This window comes from Ranitomeya imitator, chromosome 1 (assembly GCF_032444005.1).
Source record: "Ranitomeya imitator isolate aRanImi1 chromosome 1, aRanImi1.pri, whole genome shotgun sequence".
NCBI lineage: Eukaryota > Metazoa > Chordata > Amphibia > Anura > Dendrobatidae > Ranitomeya > Ranitomeya imitator.
This window is the reverse complement of record NC_091282.1, coordinates 170,542,365-170,568,472: the sequence shown is the minus strand read 5'-3', so window position 1 is coordinate 170,568,472 and position 26,108 is coordinate 170,542,365. Positions and strand designations below refer to the sequence as shown.

General features: G+C 41.5%; 1 protein-coding gene across 10 annotated transcripts in view; it reads right to left on the bottom strand.

The window, feature by feature from the left end:
* PAM (peptidylglycine alpha-amidating monooxygenase) overlaps nt 1-26,108 on the bottom strand; it is a 275,158-nt gene that overhangs the window by 26,894 nt on the left and 222,156 nt on the right. For 5 of the 10 annotated variants that reach the window (XM_069752269.1, XM_069752296.1, XM_069752286.1 and 2 more), the window contains exon 15: nt 14,711-15,022. The exons of the other annotated variants lie outside the window; for them this stretch is intronic. In XM_069752269.1, the coding sequence (XP_069608370.1) occupies nt 14,711-15,022 (312 nt within the window). The remainder of the gene's footprint in view (nt 1-14,710; nt 15,023-26,108) is intronic. 10 annotated transcript variants of the gene reach the window in all.

Genomic DNA, 26,108 nt, shown 5'->3' with positions numbered 1-26,108 from the left:
GATGCGGCATACTGAACCGACCTGTGCCCAGACGTGGAGCGGGACCCCAACGCTCGTTTCGCAATGTGCGTTCAGTATGCTGCATCATTTCACTTCTTAGTAGTTCTTCTTTTTTCCTAGTGTCATTACTTTTTACGCTATGGGAATTTCTGTATAAGCCTCCTGTATATGTTTCAACTTGCTACTATAGCATTTAAGACTTGGTTTATTATGGTACGTACCTGTCTGCATCTTACAAAACTGTATACATTGTGGCTATATCATTTACTTTTAGCACTTTGCACTTTGTGACTTTAAGTATAGAATTCATCTGACGTGTTCATTTTGAGCCGTTTTTGCCTATATATATTTTTATGTAGCCTCACCACACTCATTATATAATGTGAATTGGACTAAATAATGTGAGGATCTTAGTGTGGTCTGTTGAGACTACGATGGTGGCTACTTTGGCATTACTTTTGCACTATTGTGCTTCTGTATGTGGTTCTAGGCTATTCGCCTGCCATTTCGAATTGTTTCGTTTTTATATTTATTGATTATTGACATCTTTATATGGTGTTTTACACTTTGTAATAAAGAGTTTATAGTACTTTTAGCTCGAGGGTCTAATTTTCTTTTGGGTTTCTATATTGTTTCTTTGGTAGAGCTTATCAATATATGCCCCGTTTTTTGGGTAAATTAGCCTACTATCTCACAGCAAAACCACACAGTGGTGGCATGACGTCACAACCTTGACACCAGTGCTATTAGTCCACTGTGATAAACATATATGGAAATGTATTGTTATGGCACAATATGGTGCACAGTGCTTTTTACTATTGAAGTCTAGTGTGCAGATAACAGTAAAAAAAAAAAAAAAATGATGAGCTCTTATTCCCTACTGGGCCCCTAGGCTTCAGCCCTTTAAGCCTCATGAACAAGCCCAGCCTGCGATGGTGACACTGGGTATAATGGAATAGCATAAAGTTGTATTTCACAATGTGAATATACAATAAAGACGTCAGATTGTAAACACTTAACGGTATTAAAATAAAAACTTTATAAAAATGTACTGGAAAAATTGTTCACAAAATAAATTAGAATTTTGTAATTGGTATAAAATACATTTAATATTATCCGGAAAAAAACTACTTATCAAGGCCATTCACAACTTGAATTTAACAGGTTATTCTGTTAAAAGTAATTTTTTATGTATCCCCAAACAGGGCCAAATAGTACAATATTTCTTCCATGATATAAGACCCATACAGCCACGTCAGAGAAAAACTAAAGGAGTTATGGCCGTATTGCAGAGAGGAAAAAAAAATTAGGGTCAAATAGGCCTGATTATAGAGGGTTAAACTGTAGAGTAAAACTACATTGGAATGAGTAAGAAATCTTTATAAAATATATTTTTTATTCACATACTGGCCAGATGACAAATAATGTGACGACATGATAATTAGAATTGACTGTTAATTTAAGTGAGTGAATGGTCATTAGAACATTTCACGACTTTGAGCTATCAATCAGAATGGCACAGGCCGAGTGCCAAGTGAGTTGGACGAGTGTTAGAACATGACTGCTGTACTATTCAGCGCTGTGAGTGGCGCGTGAGCCAGTTATCACTGTTATATTTGTGTCTGATAAATTAGTTCACACAGTAATTATCTTCCGTCCCTGCCAATAGCTCCACCACGCCAAGTAATTGTCCTACGAAGAATGGCTTATCCCCCCTTAATAATGAAACACCATATAAAGGCACATTAAACAGGGTTCAGAAGAGACAGCGGCTCTATCAGACAAGCTGATAGTATGCAAGGTATCCGCTAAATGTGCTGCATCCATCACAGAAAGTTTTCTACATTTTCCCCTGGAATGTTAAGCAAATTATAGTGCCCCCTGTAGACCTCCCACAGTTATTTCAGCACCTAAATACCATATATATGCACATTACTAACTGCATCCATCCATCTGCTGAAGGGCAGCTTCAAGAGCTGTAATTATAAAGTGGAAACATCTAAGGGTATGTGCATACGTCGATGGAACCTCTGCGGATTTTTCCACACCTGTTTTTGTAAATCCGAAGGTAAGCCGCACTGCGGATTACCTGCAGAATTACCGCGGATTTGCGCGTTTTCTTTGCGGATTTTGTGCCGATTCCTATTGTGGAGCAGGTGTAAACCGCAGCGGAATCCGCACAAAGAATTGACATGCTGCGGAATAAACAACGCAGTGTTTCCGTGCATTTTTTTCCGCAGCATGGGCATTGTAGATTTTGTTTTCCATAGATTTACATTGTACTGTAAACGCATGGAAAGCTGCTGCAAATCCGCAGCAAAAACCGCAGCGTGTGCACATACCCTAAGAGTTCCAACAGGTCAAACAGCAGCAGACAGCTATAGTCCTCAAGAGCTAACAGAAAATGATTGCTGAGTGCTGTAGAGCTTATAATTCATCGACTGCAGTAATGATTCTAGAACTTTCTGTATGTATCTGTGCCTGGGTAGCTGCATGCAGACACAAGGCTAGGAATCAGCAGAGATGGTGTATATCAGTGGTCCCCAACTCCAGGCCTCGAGGGCCGCCAACAGTGCAGGTTTTCAGGATTTCCTTAGTATTGCACAGGGGTTGGAATCATCACCTGTGCAGATGATCACATTACCACCGATGCAATACTAAAGAAATCCTGAAAACCTGCACTGTTGGCGGCCCTCGAGGCCTGGAGTTGGGGACCCCTGGTGTATATCATACCACAGGAGATGGCTTGTATCATACCACTGGAGTTGGCATATATCATGCCACTGGAGATTGGGTATGTCATACCACTATCTACTACCTCAACTACTGAAATATCCTCCTCTATGGCCTTCCTGCTAACAGTTTCGCATCTCTCTAGCCCATCCTTAGGGGTAGGTGCACATGGTCAGTAAATGCTGCGGACTGGACACTGCGTACTTGTGCGGCATCCAACCGCAGCGTCCAGATGTTACAGCATAGTGGATGGGATTTCAAGAAAACCCAAGCTTACTATACGTCTAGAGATGCCCACGGATCACCTGCAGAGACAGATATGCAAAACGTCTTTCCAGACTGCAGCATGTCTATTTATCTTGAAGACACGCAAGCCTCCGCAAGATAAATGTCAGCCGTACAATCGAGTGAATGTGTTGAATCTGCATGGTTCTATGAACACATGCAAATTCACCTGTGTTCAATAGCCGACAGCGCTTTGGACGCAACGGACATGTGCTGCTCCAAAGCGCTGCCAATACTGAACTTCTGCACATACCCTAACACTGCTGCCCGATATTCCACCTCTTTTCTCACTACTACTCCTCTGCAATTCCCTTCATTGGCTTCCAATTCCCCAACATACCAAATTCAAATTACTAACATTGACCTAAAAAGCCATACATAATCTGTCTCCTCCATATATCTTCAAACTAATATTCCTACACGTAATCTCCGGTCCTCCAAAAACCTCTTTCTCTCCTTATCATTCATATGCTTTTTCTCACATAATCGACTCCGAGTCTTCTCTTGAGTATCCCCCATCCTCTGGAATGAAAACCCATGTCTTCAAGAAAACTTATAGCCTGCAATGACCGTGCTACCGCCTCACCACCACCAGAACTACTGCAACCCCCCAACCTACTGTCTCCTCCCCCATTATTCTGTAGACTGTAAGCCCGCTAGGGCACAGCCCTCTCCCCTCTGTACCAGTCTGTCATTGTTCGTTTGTTCACTGTAATTTCTATTTGTTCATTTTTATGATATTCCTGTTCACATGTACAGCACCATAGAATCAATGGTACTGTACAAATAAATAATAATAAATATGGTAATAAAAAAATAGAAAAAACGCAATATCACTCACCAATCAGTGGCAATTCAAATGTCCTTTATTAGAACATGCATTAGAACGGGACCCGTGGAAGCGCTTGGTATTAGCGCGAAACGATCGTCGTCGTCTTGCCTGTCGCACTCCTACTTTCACTCCCTCCCTTGAACCGTGAAGATGATTTGCTGCATGTTCTAATAAAGGACGTTTGAATTGCCACTGATTGGTGAGTGCTATTGCGTTTTTTCTATTTTTTTATTTACATGGACACTTTGTTTCACGCAAGCACCGCCTTTCACCTGATCGGACTACCTTTTGTTGGGAAACTCTCCACATTGAGTTTATAATCTCTGCAAAGTCGAGCTGTGCCGCTTACTTTTTTTTCTTTTTCTGGTCTATAAATATGGTAATACTTAAAAGGAATCTGTCACCCCTTGGGACGTATATAACCCATTACTATGGGTATACAGGTAATAGAATGGTTCTTCGGATAAGGTATGGATAATAGCGTGAGTGCAGGCTGCAGGCACGGGATTACGGCCCCACGACTGCACGTCACAGGGCAGTGTGACGTGCATGGGAGGGGGTGGTATGATAATGTAGACAGGAGGCAGATATTTCTTCCAGGCACCGCACACCCCAAAGCCTGGAAGAAATTATTAATAAGATTAAAACTCAATTTCTCAACAAATAGGCTGCAGCAATGAGGCATACAGGTAAGACTATTTTAACCATTTTATTACCATTATGCCCATAGTAATAGGTTATATACATCCTAGGGGGGGTGACAGATTCCCTTTAAATAGCCAGTTTCACAAACGCTTCAACAACCGATTGAAGGAGTATTTTAGTAAAAAGATATTTTCAGTTGTCAACAGGATAGGTGATTACTTTTAATCCGCTGATAGCCCGCCGATTTTCAGAACGTGTGACTTATATCTTCCATTTGAATACAGCATTAGTTGAGGAAGAGCACTGTCGCTCCACTCATTCTCTCCATGACTGCTGGAGTCAGCAACCTACAATGCTCAGCTGCTCTGGCAATCTAACAAGTCCCTCTTTCTGTCAAAAGTGATAACTAGATTGGTCTGGGTCTGAGGGCTGAAAGCCTCACCGATTTACGACTTCTCACCAAAGTAAACACATCCAACATTTTCGGGCAGAGAACAAATTGCGATATATGGACTGGCGGTGGGACTGATGACCTGAACTCAGCACTGGTCAATGCTTATGAGGCTAAGTTCAGATCAGGAGACCACAGCTGATCGGGAAATCACAGTCTGTACTCAATCTGTGAAAGTCAGATGCCTAAAGACAGGCTTATCATGTTTTCATGGAGCCCTAAAAACATTAAGGTGTCACAAATGTACACAGCAGTCATATTCTGGCTTAAGCCTCATTTTCTTGCCCCTCTTATCAGATACACACAGAATACATGAAACACATGCCATATTACTGAGTATACTGTTCCGTGTCCCTAGAAATGTACTTCTTTAAAATAAAGATGAAAAATAAGCTGTAGACTATTAACATGTGCAAAAAAATGAATTGCAACAAAGGGCTTGTCCTGTATTAAGGCATAATAATTTGGTGCTGGAATAAATATTTTCATACTCGACAACTCATTAGAGAAAGCTAAGAAATTTGAAAATGTTATATTAGTCACTGGTGAATCTGGAGGAAATGAGACTGCTCTTTTTGCTTCTCATAATTACCCAGTGTGTTGGCATTCAATCCAGGAAAACATGGTAGAAAAATGTGTCTGACAGTCCATAAATCATATCGTGCAATGTACTAGAGATAATTACACTAACAGCAGCCATTACCGAAGCAGTATTGAGAAATAAAGTGCTTGAGTGATCCTTGTCCTAAACAGCACTAAAGCACCCTGTACCCACCAACTCCTGTGACACGACCGACCTAATATAAAGAGGAGACAGCGACCTCAGTCCTATTATGGGGGAGGAGAACCTGCAATTTTTGTATTACAATTCTATATTTTCCCTTTCAGATGTATGTGGAAAAAACCTTCACATAAATGTCAAGTGTGCAGCATTCTACAGCCAAAAAAAACAAAAATGTAAACACTAGGCTTTGGCAACACTGACATCTCTGGCACAACATTGAGACGGTGGTGTTGCACTGCGACTTCACATCTAACAATTTTCTATAGTGTTGCACTGTGACCTGCGACATACCGCAACAGACTCCCAAATGTTTTCAGTTTTCTGTGGTTCATCCACGACTGACTGGTCATAGCATTAAATATAAGTTTCATTCAACTTCGACGTGCATGCAGCTTGTCCATGATTTTGACCTTTTTTAATGCACAATCACTGTTGTAAAATAGTCACTTGACTATAAGTCACTAACAAATTTCAAAAATGTTTTATACATTGTACACCTTACAGATAAGGTGCATAATGTGATTATTATTAGTCTCATACTTCATTATCTGACCATTAGAAGTCACTAGTGGCATAACCACTTTACAGCGCAAACTCTCAAAGAGGCCCATGGCACAATTTAGGAACAGGAAGAAAAGAATGAACTTCCCAAATTGTACAGATCAATTCATAATTATGGTTGAATAACAACTTTCGAAAGAATTAGCGTTTTTTACATTACGAATGTAAATTTTTTTTTTTTTTGTTTAAATAGTTTTTTATTGAAAGCAAATGTGAACAATACAATTTATGCATTTTCCAGTATTTTGCAAAATTTTAACATTTTCCAAGCCCCCAACAATCCCAACAAAACCCAACCCCCCCCCTCCCCTGACAGCTCATACCCAGTTATACTTTTGTTACCAGTATTGATGGTTCTTTGAGCCATTTGACTCACTTATGTCCGCTTGTTCCTCTAGCACTCTCTTCCTTTCAGAGGCCCTCATCCTCCCATTTCCCATAACTACTCATCCCAGCTCGAGCCACGGAGACCACATTTTGTCAAATGTTTCTATTTTCCCACGTCTTTTATAGACCCCCTTTTCCAAATTGAGACCATATTTAACATAATTCAGGAATTCACCCCTTGTAGGCGGTTCCTCTTTGATCCAGTTCCTTGCTATTACCTTCCTTGCCATATATAATAGCCTAGCTATTGCTATCTTCCAGGTGTTATCCACTCTGATTTCCTCTACATGTCCCAGTATACACACTATCGGATCCCTCGGCACTCTGCATTTATACGCCCCTTCCACACGGCTCATTACCACCAACCAGAAAGCAACCAGTCTTGGACATGTCCACATCATGTGGTATATTCCTGCATTCTCAGTCCCACATCTCGGGCATTCGGAGTCAGCACGCAACCCCGCTCTGTGCAACACTTCCGGTGATTTATAGACTCTGTGTAAGATGTACAGCTGCGATAGTCTGTACGGCTCACTCAGTGACACTCGTGGAACCCACTCCAACACCGACTCCCAGGTTTCATCCTCCATTGGGCCTAAATCTCTTTCCCATTTCGCTCTCGCTTTTAAAGGGAAGTCTAGCAGATGTGCATGTAGAAGGTCCTTATAAAGGGTGGTAATGACTCCCCTTGTGGACCCTTCCCCACACACGTATTCCAGAACTATGTCCTCCTGGATCTCAATACCACCACCCTTGTTCTGAGCTTTAAAAGCATGTTTCATCTGAGCATATTGATATTCCCCAGTCGGTCTCAGTCCAAACTCCCCTTGCAGCTGCGAAAAGGACTTTAATCCTTGTTGTTGAATTATCTGAGCCACCAAGTGGATTCCTTTGGCCTGCCACTCCGCCAGCACTCCAAGGGCCGCAAACTCAACCAAATTATTATTAAACCATATCGGTGTAAATTTAGTCAGCCCCGTGACCCCCCGAATCTGTCGCAGTCTGGTCCATAATTTATATATCAAAAACATAGTTGGGTATAATTTCCCCAATGCATCCAAGGAACCATCCTCCAGACACTGCGCTACCGGTCGTCGGTCCGTCATCCCCTCCATCAAGTGCTGTACCGCACTGGAAGACGCCTCCCGCGCCCAGCCCTTCAAATGTTGGCTCTGGGCTGCAAGAAAATATAACTCAGGATTAGGTAAAGCCAATCCTCCATCTTCCTTGGGTCGCTGAAGCGTCTCCAGGCGAATACGTGGGCACCGCCTCCCCCATATCAGACTTCTAAATAGAGCATTAATCTGCCGGAATTTCCCACGTGGAATCCAAACTGGCGCATTATGTAGGACGTAGAGTAATTTGGGCATCACAACCATTTTAATGAGATTAACCCTACCTACCACCGATAAGTGTAATTTATTCCACGCATCCACTTTTGCTTTAAGAGCGCCCATGAGAGGTGTCAAATTCCTATATAAAAACTCTGTAACTGGCATCGAGATCCATATTCCCAGGTATTTGAAAAGGGATACTACCTTAAGCCGCCCCTCTCCCAATGGCTCACTTCTACTCTCCTCCACCTCATCCACCTCAAAGAGGACCGATTTATCCCAGTTTATCCTCAATCCCGATAAGTCTCCAAATTTCCCAACGATCTCGATAGCCCCCTTCAAGGCTTCATCCGGGTCCGCCAGGAACAGTAAGATGTCATCTGCATATAATGCAATCTTCTCCTCCACACTCCCATATCTGAACCCAGGGACCTCATCCGATTGCCGGATCTTGGCGGCCAGTGGCTCCACAGCTAAGGCAAACAGAAGGGGCGACAGTGGGCAACCCTGCCTCGTACCTCTGGCCAGCTTTATAGGCTGAGAAAGCTCCCCATTCACTCTAATTCTAGCTGTTGGTAGTGAGTATAACAGTTGAGTCCACGCCACAAATTGCGGGCCAATACCCATACATTTCAACACCCGCCAGAGATATCCCCACTCCACACTGTCAAACGCCTTATGGGCATCCAAGGATGCAATAACCCTTCGGCCACAATTGTCAGACTTCAGCTGCAGGTTCATATGCAGCCTCCGCAGATTAACCGCTGTAGATCTGTCAGGCATAAAACCAGATTGATCCGGATGTACAAGGTTAGCAATGACGCTGGACAAACGGGTAGCTAACACCTTGGCCAAGAGCTTGACATCAATGGTTAACAGAGAGATTGGCCGATATGACTCAGGCTTCCCCAGATCCTTATCCTCCTTCGGAATAACCACTATATTAGCCTCCCTCATAGATGCTGGGAGAAACCCTTGGCATCCAGCCTCCTCCAGTACTAACTTTAATCTGGGAATCAGCACTTCCTCCAAACTTTTATAGATTTCGGCTGGTAACCCATCAACCCCAGGTGCCTTCCCATTGGCCATAGACTTCAGCGCCCGACTCAGTTCCTCCTCGGTGATAGGGGCATCGAGGCTCACCCTATCCTCCTCACTCAATTTCGGAAGACCCAGACTCTCAAGGAAAGTCTCCGTTTCTCCGGCTGACTCATTGACCTTGGAGGAATATAAGTCCGCGTAAAAGTTTGCAAAGACCTTTATAATATCCGGTGTTTCAGATACCCTGCTCCCCCCATCCGAAACCAACGAGTGTACATACGAGGTACTACGCTGAGCCGCGGCTACCACCGATAGCATGTGTCCAACTGTCTCTCCCTCCTGAAAATAAGCCACCCTCTGAAACTCCCGCTTCCTTTCAGCTTTCCCCAGCAGAATCTTTTCCATACAATTTTGCGCTGTTCTCAATCTTTTCTCTGCCTCGGAAGTCCCCAGCACAACCATCTCGTCCTCCGCGGCTTTCAGCTCCTCCAACGCCACTCTCTCCGCTTCCCTCGTCTTCCTCTTACACCTACTAATGTCTCTAAATAGTAACCCTCTCAGGTACGCTTTCATTGCATCCCAAACGGTTAGAGCATCTGTACTCCCATCATTTAACGCAAAGAATTCCGTCACCTCCTTCCCTATACCGTCCAAGTCAATGCTCTGTAACCAGTTAGGATGGATCTTCCATTCTCTCCCGCTTGCGGTCCGTGTCCCCAACAACCTAACCTCTACCTCAATTGGACTATGATCCGAAAGGGCCCTCGGCAGATAACGCACCTCCCCCACCATTGTGTCCAACAGGCGATTACCCAGTGCCATATCAATTCTGGATAGCGTAGCATGAGCCGGTGAATAGCACGAGTATCCTCTCTCCCCAACATGTCTGACTCTCCATAGATCAATCATGCCTAATTCACGCACATAGGTTCCAAATGTTGTAGTGTGCCCCTCCGACCTATTCTGGGTGTTCTTATTTTTATCCCAAAAGTCATCACATATATTGTTCAAATCCCCAATAATTAAGATTGGCAGTGGTTCCCATCGTCCCACCCTCTCCAATACCTCCCTGATCTTCTTACTTGAATATGGAGGTGGAATATACATTGCCGCAACACACAATCTCACTCCATACAATATACATTGTATCACCACATACTGACCCTCAGCATCCACGCATACTTTCACCTCTTCATATTGCACTCCCACCGGCACCAACACTGACACACCTCTTGAGTACGTCGAAAAGGTAGAATGATACCCCTTCTGTATCCAACGTCTATTCAGTACGTCCACTTTCTCCTGTATCAAGTGCGTCTCTAGCAAGCATATCATAGAAGCCCGTTGATCCTTCGCATACTGCAAGCTCGCAGCTCTCCTAGACTTATCCGCCAGGCCTCTCACATTCCAGCTCAATATCTTAAAGCGGTCCCCTATTATGTGACTCATCATCTTTAGTTGTGTCGTTACTCCCGGTTCTGAGCTGTCTAACTTCCCTTCCCACCCTCACCCCACTCCCCCCTACCCCACACCCCCCAATACTATACATTCATTACGAATGTAAATTGACTTGAATTTTAATTCAATACTTTAAAAAAATTAACAAAATAAATAACAATTTTGAATAAAATGTAAATTTAAATTAAACTTAAAGGGGGTATCCGGAACTTTGGCTATTTTTTCATATGAGGGAAAGAACTTAACGGCAGATGGTTACCAACTACTTGCCTGTTCTGCCTGGCAGTGATCTCTGCCAACTCAGGCGGTGACTGTCCTGCATCCATTAACCTCACATCAACCCAGCAGCACCTTCTCTTCCTGTCTGCTCTGTAGACAGAGCGTCACTTACTGGGCAATGTTGATTGATAGACGGCTCCCAGCATTTGGCCAGCGGGGAGCCAGCTGTCAGTCGGCATGGCATCGACAGTAACGCTGTTCTGTTGGCCTGAAATCACCGGGAGAACCACCGTCAGGAATGGTCACTGCTCTGAGCCAGGCAGAACGGGCAGATAATAAGCAACTACCTGCTCGTAAGTTCATAGGTCTCAAAGGAAAAAATAACCAAAATCCCAGAAAACCTGTTTTAATAGTGGCTGCCTAAAGCAATAATGATCTGATCAATTGTGTTATCACCATATAATGGATAATGATAATGTGACTGCCAATAGTCCATATCTCACTAGAACACAATCTAAGCAAGGTGAAAAAATATGCATAAAATCTGTTCATGGGACTGGGTACTGCAGTACATTAGCACAAAAATTGGACAACTTTCGGAAAGTCACAAATGATGAATCAGGCAAAAACATCTGGAAACCTTACACCCCACCCAGAATCGCAAACATTAAAGAATATGGGCAAACATATAAAACAGACTTCAAAAAGGTGCAAATGGAAAAAATGACTATGAAAGAAACAAAAAAAAGTCTGAAAACCCTAAAAAACTCGGCAAGAACAGGCGTAGATGCATAGATTTTTCAACATTTCATTGAAGTTAGACTTTAAAACATTAGATCACTTAAAATTTGATAACAACAGTGATTTATCTTCTTATTGACTCCACTTTTAAATGTTATGCTTTGCTTCTATAGAGTTATCATGTCAAATGTTAATGGCATCCAATATTTGCCTCCTCCACTGGTCCCAAGAACAAAGGGACAAGTTGGACTGAAAGTGTTACTGTGCAGGCAAAACCAATCTGCACAAGTTGCTGCTCTTTTCTAGTGCCAATGCCATTTCAGTCTAGTAATACAGGGTGGTCCATGGGAAAGTAGACTGTCTCCAATACCTGTGCCATGCTCTCCTGAGAAGACCATAGACCCTTGCTCTCTGTCTGGCAATATGGTGTCACTCTGTGTGCAGTGTTTCAGCTTTATTTTGCCTTGCTGTTTAGTCTTTCTGTGTACATCGTTTCTAAAAGATGGTGCTGTCCCTAGAGGACTGAACAGTGATTGTGGAAGGCTATGTATGAAGCAGACTGATTAAGGAAACACAAGACACTATCCGCAGCAACAGTGCTGAAGAGCCGCAAGCAGTATCAGCAAATGATGTGCCCAGGGGTGCACGGGGTGAACAGGGACCACTTTCAGCATCTGTTGTGACTTGTGGGTAAGTGAACAAAACCAATTCCCTTTCTCATTCATCTTGTCATACTATTGCTGGAGACAGGTTACTTTTCCTTGGACCACCATGTTAGTAATACTTAGAACAGCAGTTATATCCAGGGCTGAGGAATTGGTAAGCTAAACTTTTGACTCCTTAATTTTCAGACACCTTCATAAATGCCTCATGTAAAAATACTGCAGTAAAATGGTAAGAAGGGGAATTCGTATGATAGATAAAAAATATGTTAAAGAAGATTTTTCACCAGATTTCAAAACACAAACTGCATACAGTACTAAACAGATCTCTTAGACCTGATGATTTACTTTGAAACCCCATGTCAGAATGGCGGCATAATGCTTTATGTAAGTTTATCTCCATCTCCCTTCACCTAGCCCGGTTGACGGCTCCTCAGTGTCCTTCCTCCCTCCTCCTGCTGCTGAGATCTTACACTGCTCAGTACAAGCTGCAGCTGTCAGTAAGGCTGGGAAGCAGAGTGCAGACTGAATACACTTGGATTCATGAGCTCATTCATTTTCTAGGTAGTTTCAGCTTAACATCAGGGATACACAGCCATTCTGACATGGATATACAGAGTACACACATTATGCCCTATACAGTTGTATTAGCATTGTATGTGTATTGTACAGTATAGTCTGCATAGTCGCAAATTGGTTCTTTAAAGGTGCAATAATAAAACGCAAAAGCATATTTCAAATATATAGAAAATAAAATCTGAAAATCTTACAAAAGTACAGAAAAAAAAGAGAAAGGAAAATGGTCACATTACATCATTAATCTTAAACATCTTCATAAAGTAAACGGCTCCACGCAACAAACCATAAAGTCAATAATAATGACTTCTATTCATTAAGATATTGCAACATTAACTTGATGTATTAACAATGATGCCAGAGATATTGATTTTTTTTTTTTGAACTCTGCAACAGAAGCACCATGCAACACGAGCTCTAAATACACACGAAAAAGGAAGAGAGGAATGTAGTGAATGATTAATATGAGACGGAAAGATGTATTTGGAAACATGGACTTGGCAGCCAGAGATGTGAAGCCTGCAGAGCAGCCCACGCACAGATGTCTGCCATGCATACATATTGCTTACTTTTAAAAGGATAATCGCCACATGCCACACTATTATCAGGCTTTCCACATTAGCAAGACTAAACACAATCAATATCGTAGAGACCACAACACGAAGTAAAACAAAAGCAATGCCGTCAAGGTTTGCTGCCATAGAAACCTGAAGGGAACGAGTCTGGATTTCGAACCTGCATTGTGGACACAGTACAGGAGATGAAAAGGCCAATTAACAGAGCAGGAACTTTAGTGGCTCTTCACGCTGTTCTGCATTTGATCTCGGCTCTTTCAACCCAATGTCAACTATGCCAGAATTGGCTGACTACAGTTCAATCTGCAAAATATATCTATAGGTAAAGGCGCCAAGTCAGAAGACTGCTGAGCAGCTCACAGTTGGGGCTTAGTTAGTCTTCCGAGTAAAAATTGTATGAGGTTTTCCTTATAAAATGATTTAATGGCGGGATTGACCTTAAGGAGGACATGTCACCTCCCGACATGTCTACTGTAATAAATAATCATATTCCCTGTAACTACAATTCTGGAGAATGTTTTAGGATTGCTCCACTGTTACTACTATGTGCAATGTATGAATAAATTGACAGAAGGATTTTACCACTTGAGGACAGGACTGCACATGGTCTAACACTGATCTATCAATCCAGCCTGTGTTAGCTGTTTCATACAGCTGTAGTCCAGACACGACATGATGCATGGATTGGCCTCAAGGATGCGGAGAACTGAAGCCTTTCAGTCCATCACATCCTTTATTGAGACCAGGAAATGCAGATGTATGATATTCTCTTTAACAAGGAAAACAGTAACATCAAGTTGTCAATTTATTCCAACATTTCTAGAAGAAATAACAGGGAAACAACATACAAGAAAAAATATCTCCATAATTGTTGCTTCAGGGGCCATACAACTACTTACTAAAACAAGCTAGGAGAACAGACTCTTTAAACTGGCCACATACATCAGTTAATAGACAGCCAGCTATTTCTTCTGGTCCCCATACACATCTACAGTACACTTGGCTTAGCCGAGCATGGGGAGAGAAGAATAAGTTACTGCCAGACAACACTATCAGTGGCTTATGCCCCCTAGGAACATAAGAATGGGGCATTGCAATTCAACATACACAGTCCTCCTTTTCCCTCGACATGTGTTGGAGGCTCTCTATATGCTTTGGAGAGCAAGCCAGTCCTAATTAAACCATTAAGTCAACGTTAATGTTTATGGCCAGCTTTAGAATCAAGAAGTGGATGTCACCAATATAAGAGCTCAGAAAAGGTCCCATTTAATATGCTAAGCAGGCAAGACATGATTATCTATATTTTTAGAAGGGAACAATGTAGGATTGTCACACTGGGTCACTAGTTTTCAGGAGAACCAGTCTTCCCTTCAGGCTAATGTGAAGCAAGCATATGCATAGCTACTAGAGAAGTTTCCCAACCAACCTCCTGGATGCTGGTTGTCCACTTGATGACGACTAGCTGGCTGCACCAGGGACAGCACATTGCCTGGTGGTCTCAGTGTGGATTCTAACTTGTGGAATTTGTGAATTCGATCTCTGACCAGAATGGTATCAGGCCTCTCATCATGTGCTAAGACTTGTCTGGATATGTACCAGCCAGGGTCTTTCTTTTGTACCACATTAGTGATCTCTGCTACAAGATCAGAGCCTATAATATCACTGGGGTTATATTTATGAACATGAACAACATCTTCCCTTTCTCCTAGGAGTTTGGAAAGGACGGAATAGAAATCACCTGTGCAAGGAAAAAAACAGAACAGATAAAATAGAGAGAAGGAGATTAAGGCAGATCATAGCGGACACAAAGTGATAATTTATCTTTATTATATTAACCTGGCACATCCATACTTCATATACAATACCAAATGAAGAACAATGTCAGGGCCTGCAAGTGCACCCAATATATAAATAGCAGCAGATGGGTCCGTCTGGCATTTCTAAGCGGAATCATTTGACCGTCCTTGGCTCCCTTCAGAGATTTTTCCACAACCAATGAAATTATCTTCTCATTTTTTTTTAGGAGCACATGAATTATCACTTCTTATATTTCTGGCATAATGTGATTTTCACTCCAGTAAATAAATACCAATTGCCCCCTCCAAAAAAATCAGACTTTTGATTTTTTTTATGCAATTGTGAGTATTTTAGAATATAAGAGCATCTATGCTCTCTTCTAAATAATTTCTTCACTATGATCTTTCTACACCAGTCCCTCTACATCACAGTGAAGATATCACCTTCTCTCTACAATATATGAGCCAGAACTTCCCTACTGCAATATAATTGCCGAGTTCAGTGAGCAGGTGACCTAATATGATATGTTTCAGATTGGCTTGTAAAAGGTGATATACCGGGATATCGCAGTGTTAACAATGCTCTGTCTACAGACGATAAAAAGAATACTAAAGCAATGCAAATGCAAAATCATGTAATCATCTATAATTCATATATATGGACAAGACTTATTGACCCACCAGACTTGATCGGTTCAGGCAGTCTAGAACACTTATGCTGCAGCCAGGACTAACAACTTTTCATTTCCTGCTGAGACCTCAAATAGTATGTGCACACCATGTCTTTTTCAAGAGGGTCCATTCTGAAACCCACCTGGAAAAAAAAAAAACGCTCCGAAGACTGAACCTATGCATTTCTACGTCTCCACAACTTTCTGTTCATACGCTCAGTCTTTTGATCGTCTTTTAACCAGTTCAAAAGATGCAAAGCGGTTATGAGGTCTCCAAGGCGTTGATGCTTCAAGAAAACTCCGCCACTGTTATTCCTGAAGCATCTTCATTGGCGTTTCTGCAGCTTGTTTTTGTAATTTAAACCTTAAAGGGAATCTGTCAGCAGGTTTTTGCTATGTAATGTTGAAGACATACATAGATAGAGGTTGAATCACAGACTTCAGGGATGTGTCACTTGCAAAGTACATGCCGTTGTTTAATCATTGTGAAGGCTTTATCACTAAGAGATTAACATACGGCTATAACGAGTCTGGTAACTTATCCAAAAATGTCCAAATAGAAAATGACTGGCACTTCCAATCAATATAACAACACAAATTCTGACTGACATGATGAATAGCCGAACCAAGAGAACCAGAGGATAACCAGAGTCTGGTAATGCTCACTCCCCTTGTGATAAGCAGTCATGGACATTGTACATGGAGAGCTTGGGGTGGGTGGGGTTTGCTTTCTCAGCTCTGCTTCATGCTAAACCTAAAAGCTCTGATTTGGTCTGAATGGCTGCACTGAATAATTTAAGTGATACATAGTTGGATTCAGCTTCTCTTTGCCTTCATTATGCTGCTCTCAGATGAGGTGGCAAAAACCTGCTGACAGATTGCCCTTTAACAGTGAGTGGCATCCAAACAGAAGCTGCCCCAAAAATGAACATCTTACTTTTCTAACCACTTCCTTTGGAAGCTTGAAGCTGTGAAAAGACATATCAAAGAACATAATATATAAAAAGTCATTTTAGCTCTGCATTATATTAAAACTATGTGCACACGGAGAAAATGTGGTGCAGAATTTTCTGCACTAATTCTGCATCTCCTGGCAGAATCCGCAGGTGCGTTTTTTATGCGTTTTTTGTGCAGATTTTACCACTGTGGATTTCTATAATGGAGGGGTGCAGAAACGCTGCAGAACTGCACAAAAGAAGTGACATGCACTTCTTTGAAATCTGCAGCGCTTCTGCACAGATTTTTCTGCACCATGTGCACAGCTTTTTTTTTCACATTGATTTACATTGTACTGTAAATCACAGTGCAGTTCTGCAGGGTTTCTGCTGCAGAAAAATCTGCTGCAGTTCTGCACTAAATCTGCACTAAATCTGCATCGTGTGCACATACCCTAAGCCTTTGCAGCATTTTTTTCAGTACTTTTTTAAGTTCATTCAAAGCAAAATCCGCCTGAAAAAGACGACGTGTGCACATACCCTTAGATGTTTTTAAATATTTGATTTTCAATGTAGTTTAATGTTGCGATCTTGTTTTACTACTTTTGTACGCCTGCACAACCAACGTATGTTTCTACAATGAATACACACATTTATATTGAAAGTTTTTAACTGAAGGAATAGAAACATGAGAGACTTTTCTACAAGTACAATATGTGCAGCCAGACTGGTAAGGATCCTGACTCACAGAATAGATTGCAGCAATGACTTGCAGCGGGTGGTTTATTGCAGACACTATGTCCACCTGTCTGGATGTATTTGGATGATCCTATGGAAACCATATGTTCTGTTGGGGAAAAACAGCAGAAATACCAATCCTGCTCCCACGTAAAGTATGCTTTCATATAAAGCATAATGTTTTGTACAAAACTTTCAGACAAATCTAATTAGGTATCATATTAAACTGGCTAGACTATACACAATGGAACTTGTCCACTCAAGCGAACCATATGCTGACAATAATTACCATCTCAAAGAGAAAATAATGCAATTAACATTGACTGCTTTCTCTGTCAGTTATTATTAAGACTAGCAAAAAAGTAAGACCCTTGCTGGGACAAATCTTTTAAAATGTCTATTTTATCTGACGTAGAATAATTGTAGTTTTTGTTCCAGAGACGGGTATTTATGCTATAAGTGCCCATACATCTTAGAAAGCTCATTTATATTACAGCTATTCCTCCCATGGACTGTATACATACAAAACACTGTCAGGAAATGGGGAAAGGAGAATAACAGGCTGCTCTGGGTGGTAAAAAGTGATTATTCCAATATTGGTCGGCTGTCCGGAGATAGTTGGGACACTGTCATGCAAGGGAAATCGTTGACCAATCCCAGCTAACATCTAATGTGAATGGGTAACATACTGTATCTTGAACTCAATCACCAACTTCTAAAGGGAACTTGTCATGTGAAATGATTGTAAAGGCAGACGCCATGGCTATGGGATGGATTTTATACACCTGTGTCAATGGGACTGAATAACTAATGGGATTGCATTTTATGTACAATCAGACTGAATGTGGCATGGGCCTGAATGAGAAATCAACCTGAATTTAATGATTAATTGATGTGTCCTAGTACATCTTTCCACATAGTGTATGTTGTATAAGTATAGAGAATCCTTGCCAAAATTAAAGGTAACCGGTCACGTTATTTATCCCTACTAACCAGCCCCCCAATGTCTTACATGTCATGCATTGGGCATTACTAACTTGCTGTTTTCAAGCTAAATTTTCCAGTATTCAAGTAAAAAAACTATTCATCTTTACTCAATTGCCTACCACACCCTGGCTTTTAGTTAGCACAAAGGTGCGGGATTTCCTCGGCACGTGGCGTGACATCGGGGCAGTTCAGTCTATGAATCACCCTGCATTGGGCCGGACTACTGTCAAAATAACTAAGACTGAAACCAAATGCAGCGCCACCATATGACTGAAAGCCAGAGTCTGGTAGGCAATTTAGTAAAGATTAAAAGCGTTGTTTTTACTTGTGTATAGGGACATTTGTCTTGAGAACAACATGTTAGTGATGCACATTCCATAACCTGTAAGACATTGGCTGCAGATTATTAGAACAAATGACGTGACAAGTTATCTTTAATTTTGGCAATCGGTGACCTGGTACCTATAGAACATATACTATGTGGACAAAAATACCAGGACACATCTCAATCATTAAATTTAGGTTGACTTCTCTTCAGTCCAATTATGCATAAAATCCAATCCCTTTTCTCATTGAGTCCTATTGCCTTAGATATATAAAAGCCCCAGCCCTTAGCCATGCCGTCTCCCTTTACAGTCATTTGTGAAGGTATGGGTCCTTATATAGAGCTCACTGAACTCCACCGTGGTCCTGTAATATGATCCCAACATTGTAACAAGTCAGGTTGTGAAATTTCTTCCCTCCTGAATATTCCACGACCAATTGTAAGAAAGTGTTCAGAAACCGCTAAAATTCAACAGCAGTAATGCAGCAGAGCATGTAAAGTTATAAAACGGGTTCACAGAGTGTGGAGGTGTACAGTGCATAAAAGTAGGCAAAGCTCTTCATAGCATGGGTTTCCATGGCGGAGCTTTACATCACTAAACACAATGCCAAGTACCAGATAGAGTGTTGCAAAGCATGCCATCACTGGAGTCTGGATCAGTGTCTATCAGCCGAAGGCAATATGGACTACAAAAAGTGTCCTCCGCTCTACTGGAGAACCCAACATGTTGTTGCTTTAAAGGTAAAGATTACTGATTTCTACAGGCATCATGCAAAGCTTTTTTCACTGGCAGTTGTGTTGCAGTAACATTGAATACTTACTCCAAGGATTCTACACAAATTTTTGCCAGTCATTAGGGAATCCTTCTATTAAAAACGGATGGCCCAAAGAGGACGGCCCCCTTAGAAAATAGAATTTTAACTTTGAACATCCAGCCAACATCTATTGTATTTATTACAGGGGTTACTGTAGAAAATATGTTATAACTTACTAACTTGTTCATCTGTAAGAGTCCGACTGCTAGTACTACTTGCACCAATCGGCAGAATGGGGAACTTGTATCGCTGTTATAGTGCAATGGCAGTGCACATGTATGGGACCTATGCTACAATAACTCCTTAAGGGTCTGCAGAACGTTGCACTCACTCTTTTTGGCAGCCCTGTAGAGAATGAATAGAGCGGCAGTTCGGTGTCTCACTGGCTGCATTGTTTTAAATAGTATTAAAAGTTCCCCAATCTGTTAGTTGGGTGTGGGTCTCAGCTGGGGACCCTCACTGATCAGGTGTAGATCTCGGCTGTGGGACCCTCACCGTTCAGCAAGTTATTACTTATTCAGGAGATAGGTGATGTCCAGTGAAAACAAGTTACCGTAACTCTTTTACCATACTATGTATACTTAACTGAACACATACAGTCATAGCCAAAAGTATGGACACCCCTGCAATTCTGTCAGATAATACTCATTTTCTTACTGAAAATGAATGCAAACACAAATAATTTGGTATGATCTTCAATTAATTGGTCTTAAATGAAAATAACACAAAAAGAATTGTCCTAAAGCCAAACTGGATATAATTCCACACCAAACATAAAAAAGGTGTGGACAAAAGTATTGGCACTGTTCGAAAAATCATGTGATGCTTCTCTAATTTGTGTAATTAACAGCACCTGTAACTTACCTGTGGCACCTAACAGGTGTTGGCAATAACTAAATCACACTTGCAGCCTGCTGACATGGATTAAAGTTGACTCAACCTCTGTCCTGTGTCCTTGTGTGAACCACATTGAGCATGGAGAAAAGAAAGAAGACCAAAGAACTGTCTGAGGATTTGAGAAACCAAATTGTGAGGAAGCATGAGCAATCTCAAGGCTACAAGTCCATCTCCAAAGACCTGAATGTTCCTGTGTCTACCGTGCGCAGTGTCATCAAGAAGTTTAAAGCCCATGGCACTGTGGCTAACCTCCCTAGATGTGGACGGAAAAGAAAAATTGACAAGAGATTTCAACGCAAGATTGTGCAGATGTTGGATAAAGAACCTCGACAAACATCCAAACAAGTTCATGCTGCCCTACAGTCCGAGGGTACAACAGTGTCAACCCATACTGTCCGTTGGCATCTGAGTGAAAAGGGGCTGTATGGTAGGAGACCCCGGAAGACTCCACTTCTTACCCCGAGACATAAAAAAGCCAGGCTGGAGTTTGCCAAAACTTACCTGAAAAAGCCTAAAATGTTTTGGAAGAATGTTCTCTCTGGTCAGATGACACAAAAGGAGAGCTTTTTGGGCAAAGGCATCAACATAGAGTTTACAGGAGAAAAAAAGAGGCATTCAAAGAAAAGAACACGGTCCCTACAGTCAAACATGGCGGAGGTTCCCTGATGTTTTGGGGTTGCTTTGCTGCCTCTGGCACTGGACTGCTTGACCGTGTGCATGGCATTATGAAGTCTGAAGACTACCAACAAATTTTGAAGCATAATGTAGGGCCCAGTGTGAGAAAGCTGGGTCTGCCTCAGAGGTCATGGGTCTTCCAGCAGGACAATGACCCAAAACACACTTCAAAAAGCACTAGAAAATGGTTTGAGAGAAAGCACTGGAGACTTCTAAGGTGGCCAGCAATCAGAACACCTGTGGAGAGATGTAAAAATGGCAGTTTGGAGAAGGCACCCTTCAAATATCAGGGACCTGGAGCAGTTTGCCAAAGAAGAATGGTCTAAAATTCTAGCAGAGCATTGTAAGAAACTCATTGATGGTTACCGGAAGCGGTTGGTCGCAGTTATTTTGGCTAAAGGTTGTGCAACCAAGTATTAGGCTGAGGGTGCGAATACTTTTGTCTGGCCCATTTTTGGAGTTTTGTGTGAAATGATCAATGTTTTGCTTTTTGCTTCATTCTCTTTTGTGTTTTTTCATTTAAGACAAATTAAATGAAGATAATAATACCAAATAATTTGTGTTTGCAATCATTTTCAGGAAGAAAATTAGTATTATCTGACAGAATTGCAGGGGTGTCAATACTTTTGGCCATGACTGTAACTGTCTTATAAGGCAGCACTTTGTATGATACAAATCAGTTTTTGAACGTCACTGTAAAACTAAGCATAATGAGATTTTAATAGGAGCCAAGAAACTCCTGTTTTAATGCGGTGACCGCCAACTTGAAAACATGACCTTAATAGACGGTGTCATGTTTGCAAACAATCTTTAACTTTCCAATTATTTGTAGCTGAAGTGCCATGAACGGAGCTAGGAGACGAGTCCCTCAGGTGAGATAATCTCATCTCCGAAAATAATTACTGCAGTTATTAGTGCACCTCCATAAGTAAATTATAATTAAGAAAAAACACTTTCCTCTACCTGAAACACATTGGCGATGATGAGGACATGGAACAAATCCTCCATATAGCTTACAGCATGAAATACCAACTTAAGCTGAATTGTTTACTGGCAATTAAAGCAGAACAGCTCTACAGACTGAATCAGACAGTGCAGAGCAACGGAAAAGGGTTCATACAGTGAAGATTATATAAGGGCTAACTATACTTCTGCTAATCACAACATACACATGTTTTATAATAGCTGAAGGATGAATGTAAAATTTGTGCATACATAGAATACCTATTCTAATATATAATTGCCTAGAATACTACTTCCTGCAATTTGTGCCAACTTCCGTGGCTTTGTCCGGAGCTAATGTCCGGAGCTAATGTTCGGAGCTAATGTCCGGAGATAAGTGACGTCAACAGTGTCCAGTGTCTGATTGGTTGCCGCCTGCTGCGAGCGACCAATCAGAAACGTGCCGTACTGTGACACACTCCGCCCGCCATTTTGGTGTGATTTTTGAATTTTTACCTCACAGCAAGTTTCTACTGCGTGGAGGCGGGCCCAGTGACGTTGCTCTTCAAGCTCCTGCCGAATTTCGTCAAAAAAATGATAATACCATTTACCAAAACTATATATATTTAGTTGTGAAGTGGTTCAGTGACATTTTCACACCAATTTTGAACTTTTGTTTGGTGTTTTCTCCATATACTGCCTATTATTTTTGTTCTTTCTTACTATTATTTATTAATTGTATTATTCTTACATTTGAATAAATAAAGTATATATGGATTCTAGACTCCCGATTCTTTAGAATCGGGCTGCCATCTAGTGTTTATATAAGTAAACCAAATGCCTGTGCATAAAGTAAAATTTCGATGAGGAATTTGTGATGTACAACATACGGTAATAAACTTCGGTGTTTGTATTGCTTCAATGCAAAATGAAATAATCAGTATTGTGTGATAGATGCTGTAAAAAACAGGAGGTAAGGTCCTGGATGGCAGATATGTGTCACTGAGGAGGTTGGCATCACTAGTGTAAAGTCAGTATATCAGTAACCCTAGATATCGGAAAGATTTTTAATTCGACTATATTTTGGGTCCGGGATTTAAGAGCAACCAAAATAATCTGGGTGGGAAAGGTCGTTCCAATAATCGAGCCTGGGGTTTACAGGCCTAATAACAGCAGCTGGGTTAGCTGAGCTGAGTTGTGCTGTAGCCGAATAGAGGCATGTTTGTTTAGTTAACACTTAAAATTGCTCGAGTTGCTACTGCCTGGCATACTGAGATTGGGGAGGCTGTTATATGTACTTTTTTTCATTGTGCCTGAAGAAAAGACTGTTTATGTTAGTCATTTGTACTTGAGAAAAACTGATCTCTTTTGGGAGCTGTAAAGTTTATGAAGGCCAATAAACTTTATTCCGTTTTTATCTAATAACTCTATGCCTGTGTGTATCCAACATATCCGAATGGCTTCCAGAGAGCGTGAACCCCTACAATGACTAGTTATATTTCCAGACTCTATAATTGGTTGGACATTGACATGCTTATCTTTCACCCCAATTCTTGATATAAGAAAAACGTTCAGTAGTTTAGCAAGAAGTAGGAAACAATTGGAAAATAGTCTGCAGAATCAAACTGCGTAGATTTTGTTTGTAGTCTGTTAAACATATAGATCTGCATAGGGGATGTAGCCACAAAACCAAAGTAGCTTTTCAATTAAGACGTTTTGCAAAGTTGCTGCAGTTTTCAATTTAGATATATTGAAACAATAAAAAATGGTTATAAAAGGTGGACTTTACTATTAAAGATAGTCACATGTGTGCACCATATCAATTATAGATACTTACTTACAATTCTTTCGTGGAGGAATTTGATTGGACCCAAAGTTATTCTGCTTCAGGACCATGACCACAAACATACAATCAATATCATTATGAACTATTTTCAGTGTAAAGAAGAACAGGGAGTCCTGGATGTGATGATATGGCCCCCATAGAGCCCTAATCTTAATATCATTGAGACTGTGTGCGGTTACATGATTTGTGGTTAGTTCTCCAAGATGTTTGGAACAATCTCCTAGCGGAGTTCCTTTGAAAATTGTGTGTAAGAGTACCTAATAGAATGCATGCTGTTTTGAAGGCAGAGGGGCGTCACAGCAAATATTGATATCTTTTTTTATTCATTCACCTTACATTTTTTAATTGATACAAAAATCTTATTATTTAAAGCATTCTAACTTTGACAGAAAAAAATGGAAAAAATCAAAACATGTTATATTTTTCCAATATCAAGTATGAGCACCATGTACAGAAATACATTTTCTTACATGCTGGGACACTTTCACCTTCCCTCTTTAAGGCCTCTTTATGTTCCCTCATGGTCTCCAGACCAATCACCAGCTATCTTTGCTTCCAAGACAAAAGCAGAACTCATCATTGAAGAGAATAAACGTCCATTCCAGCTTCCACTACACCATGATATCCCTTGAGAGTGGTGGCGTGAGGTTAATGGAACTCCTCCAGCTGGATGTCTGGCTTGTAACCCAGTGTCATGTAAATGCTTTCTGATGGTTTGTGTAGACACTTAACGCCTTAGGCATCGTATGTGTCATCTAATTTCACTTGTAGTACAGAATGAATCACTATGCATCATCCCTCGAATCTTATGAGAATACATAGTCAATTCCATGAAAAGTTCTGCATGAGGGAACACCACAACGTTCTACTTCCGGGATTATAGTGTGCAGTGGCATAATGAATAATAGCCGGACGTCAGCCAACATGTTACTATGATGCTGTATTATCTGCCCCCAACCCGACTTGCAAGACGCATCCCTTCGTCATCCACAGTCTCCTCGGCACAGTGCTCCTACGCAGGCGTACTTCTCTGTCCTGTTGAGGGCAGAGCAAAGTACTGTAGTACTTTGCTCTGCCCTCAACAGGCCAGAGAAGTGTACCTGTGCAGGAGCGAGATGCGGAGGAGACGCGTGATCCACACGAAGCAAGCAGGAGGGAGGCATCGCAAGAAGAAGGGAGGCGCCGGACCAAGACCAACGTCACCCATCGGACCGGACCGCCCGCAGGTGAGTATAATAAAATTTAGTTTTCTTCTCTTGCAGGTCGGGGGCAGATATACAGCTTTATAGAATGCTGTATATCAGCCATGAAAGATGATGGCCATATCTCTTATTGGCCAAACCTGGTGACAGGTTCTCTTTCAGAGGAAAACTATACAAACATAGTGAGAACATACAAATTTCATGCCCTTGACTGAATTGGAATCAACACACAGGCTCTCCATGTATGTGTTGGGACAGTCAAACAGCCGCGACACATGCACCTGTGGGGGCAAACAGCTGATCAGCCAGCGCGCTCTATGTATCCGGGTTCCCTCTGCAGCTTATTTGGTCAGCGCTATAGCTTATGGAATAAGCAGGGACCCGATCAAATTTGCTCAGCTCTAGTCTCAGTGACACTTCCCCCTTGTTATGCCTGTGGTGTAGGACGGCAAAGGCCTTTTGTTTTAAAGAAAAACATCCAAGCCTAGCTACGTTTTGCCAAAACCTACATCATGTCTGCCAAAAACATGTGGGAAAACGTGTTATGGTCTGATGAGATGAAGACTGAACTTTTTGGTCATAATTCCAAAACTTATGTTTGCCACAAAACCAACACTGCGCATTACCAAAAGAACACGATACCCACAGTGAATCATGAAGGAGGCAGCATTATGTTTTGGTGCTGTTTTTTGGCAGCTGGAACTGGGGCTTTAGTTAAGGTGGAGGGGAATTATGAGCAGGTCCATATCAGTCAATTTTATACCAAAACTTTCAGGCCTCTGCTAAAAACAAGAAGATGAAGAGGAATATCAGCTTTCATCATGACAACGACTATAAGCATACCTCCAAATCAACAATATAAAGATTTTGCTAAAAGAAGGTCAAAGTTTTGGAATGGCCCAGGCAGAGCCCAGACCTGAATCCAATTGAGAATCTGCGGACATATGATTTTACAGATTTCAAGTTTGGGAAAAACGATTAAAAATATTCAATAG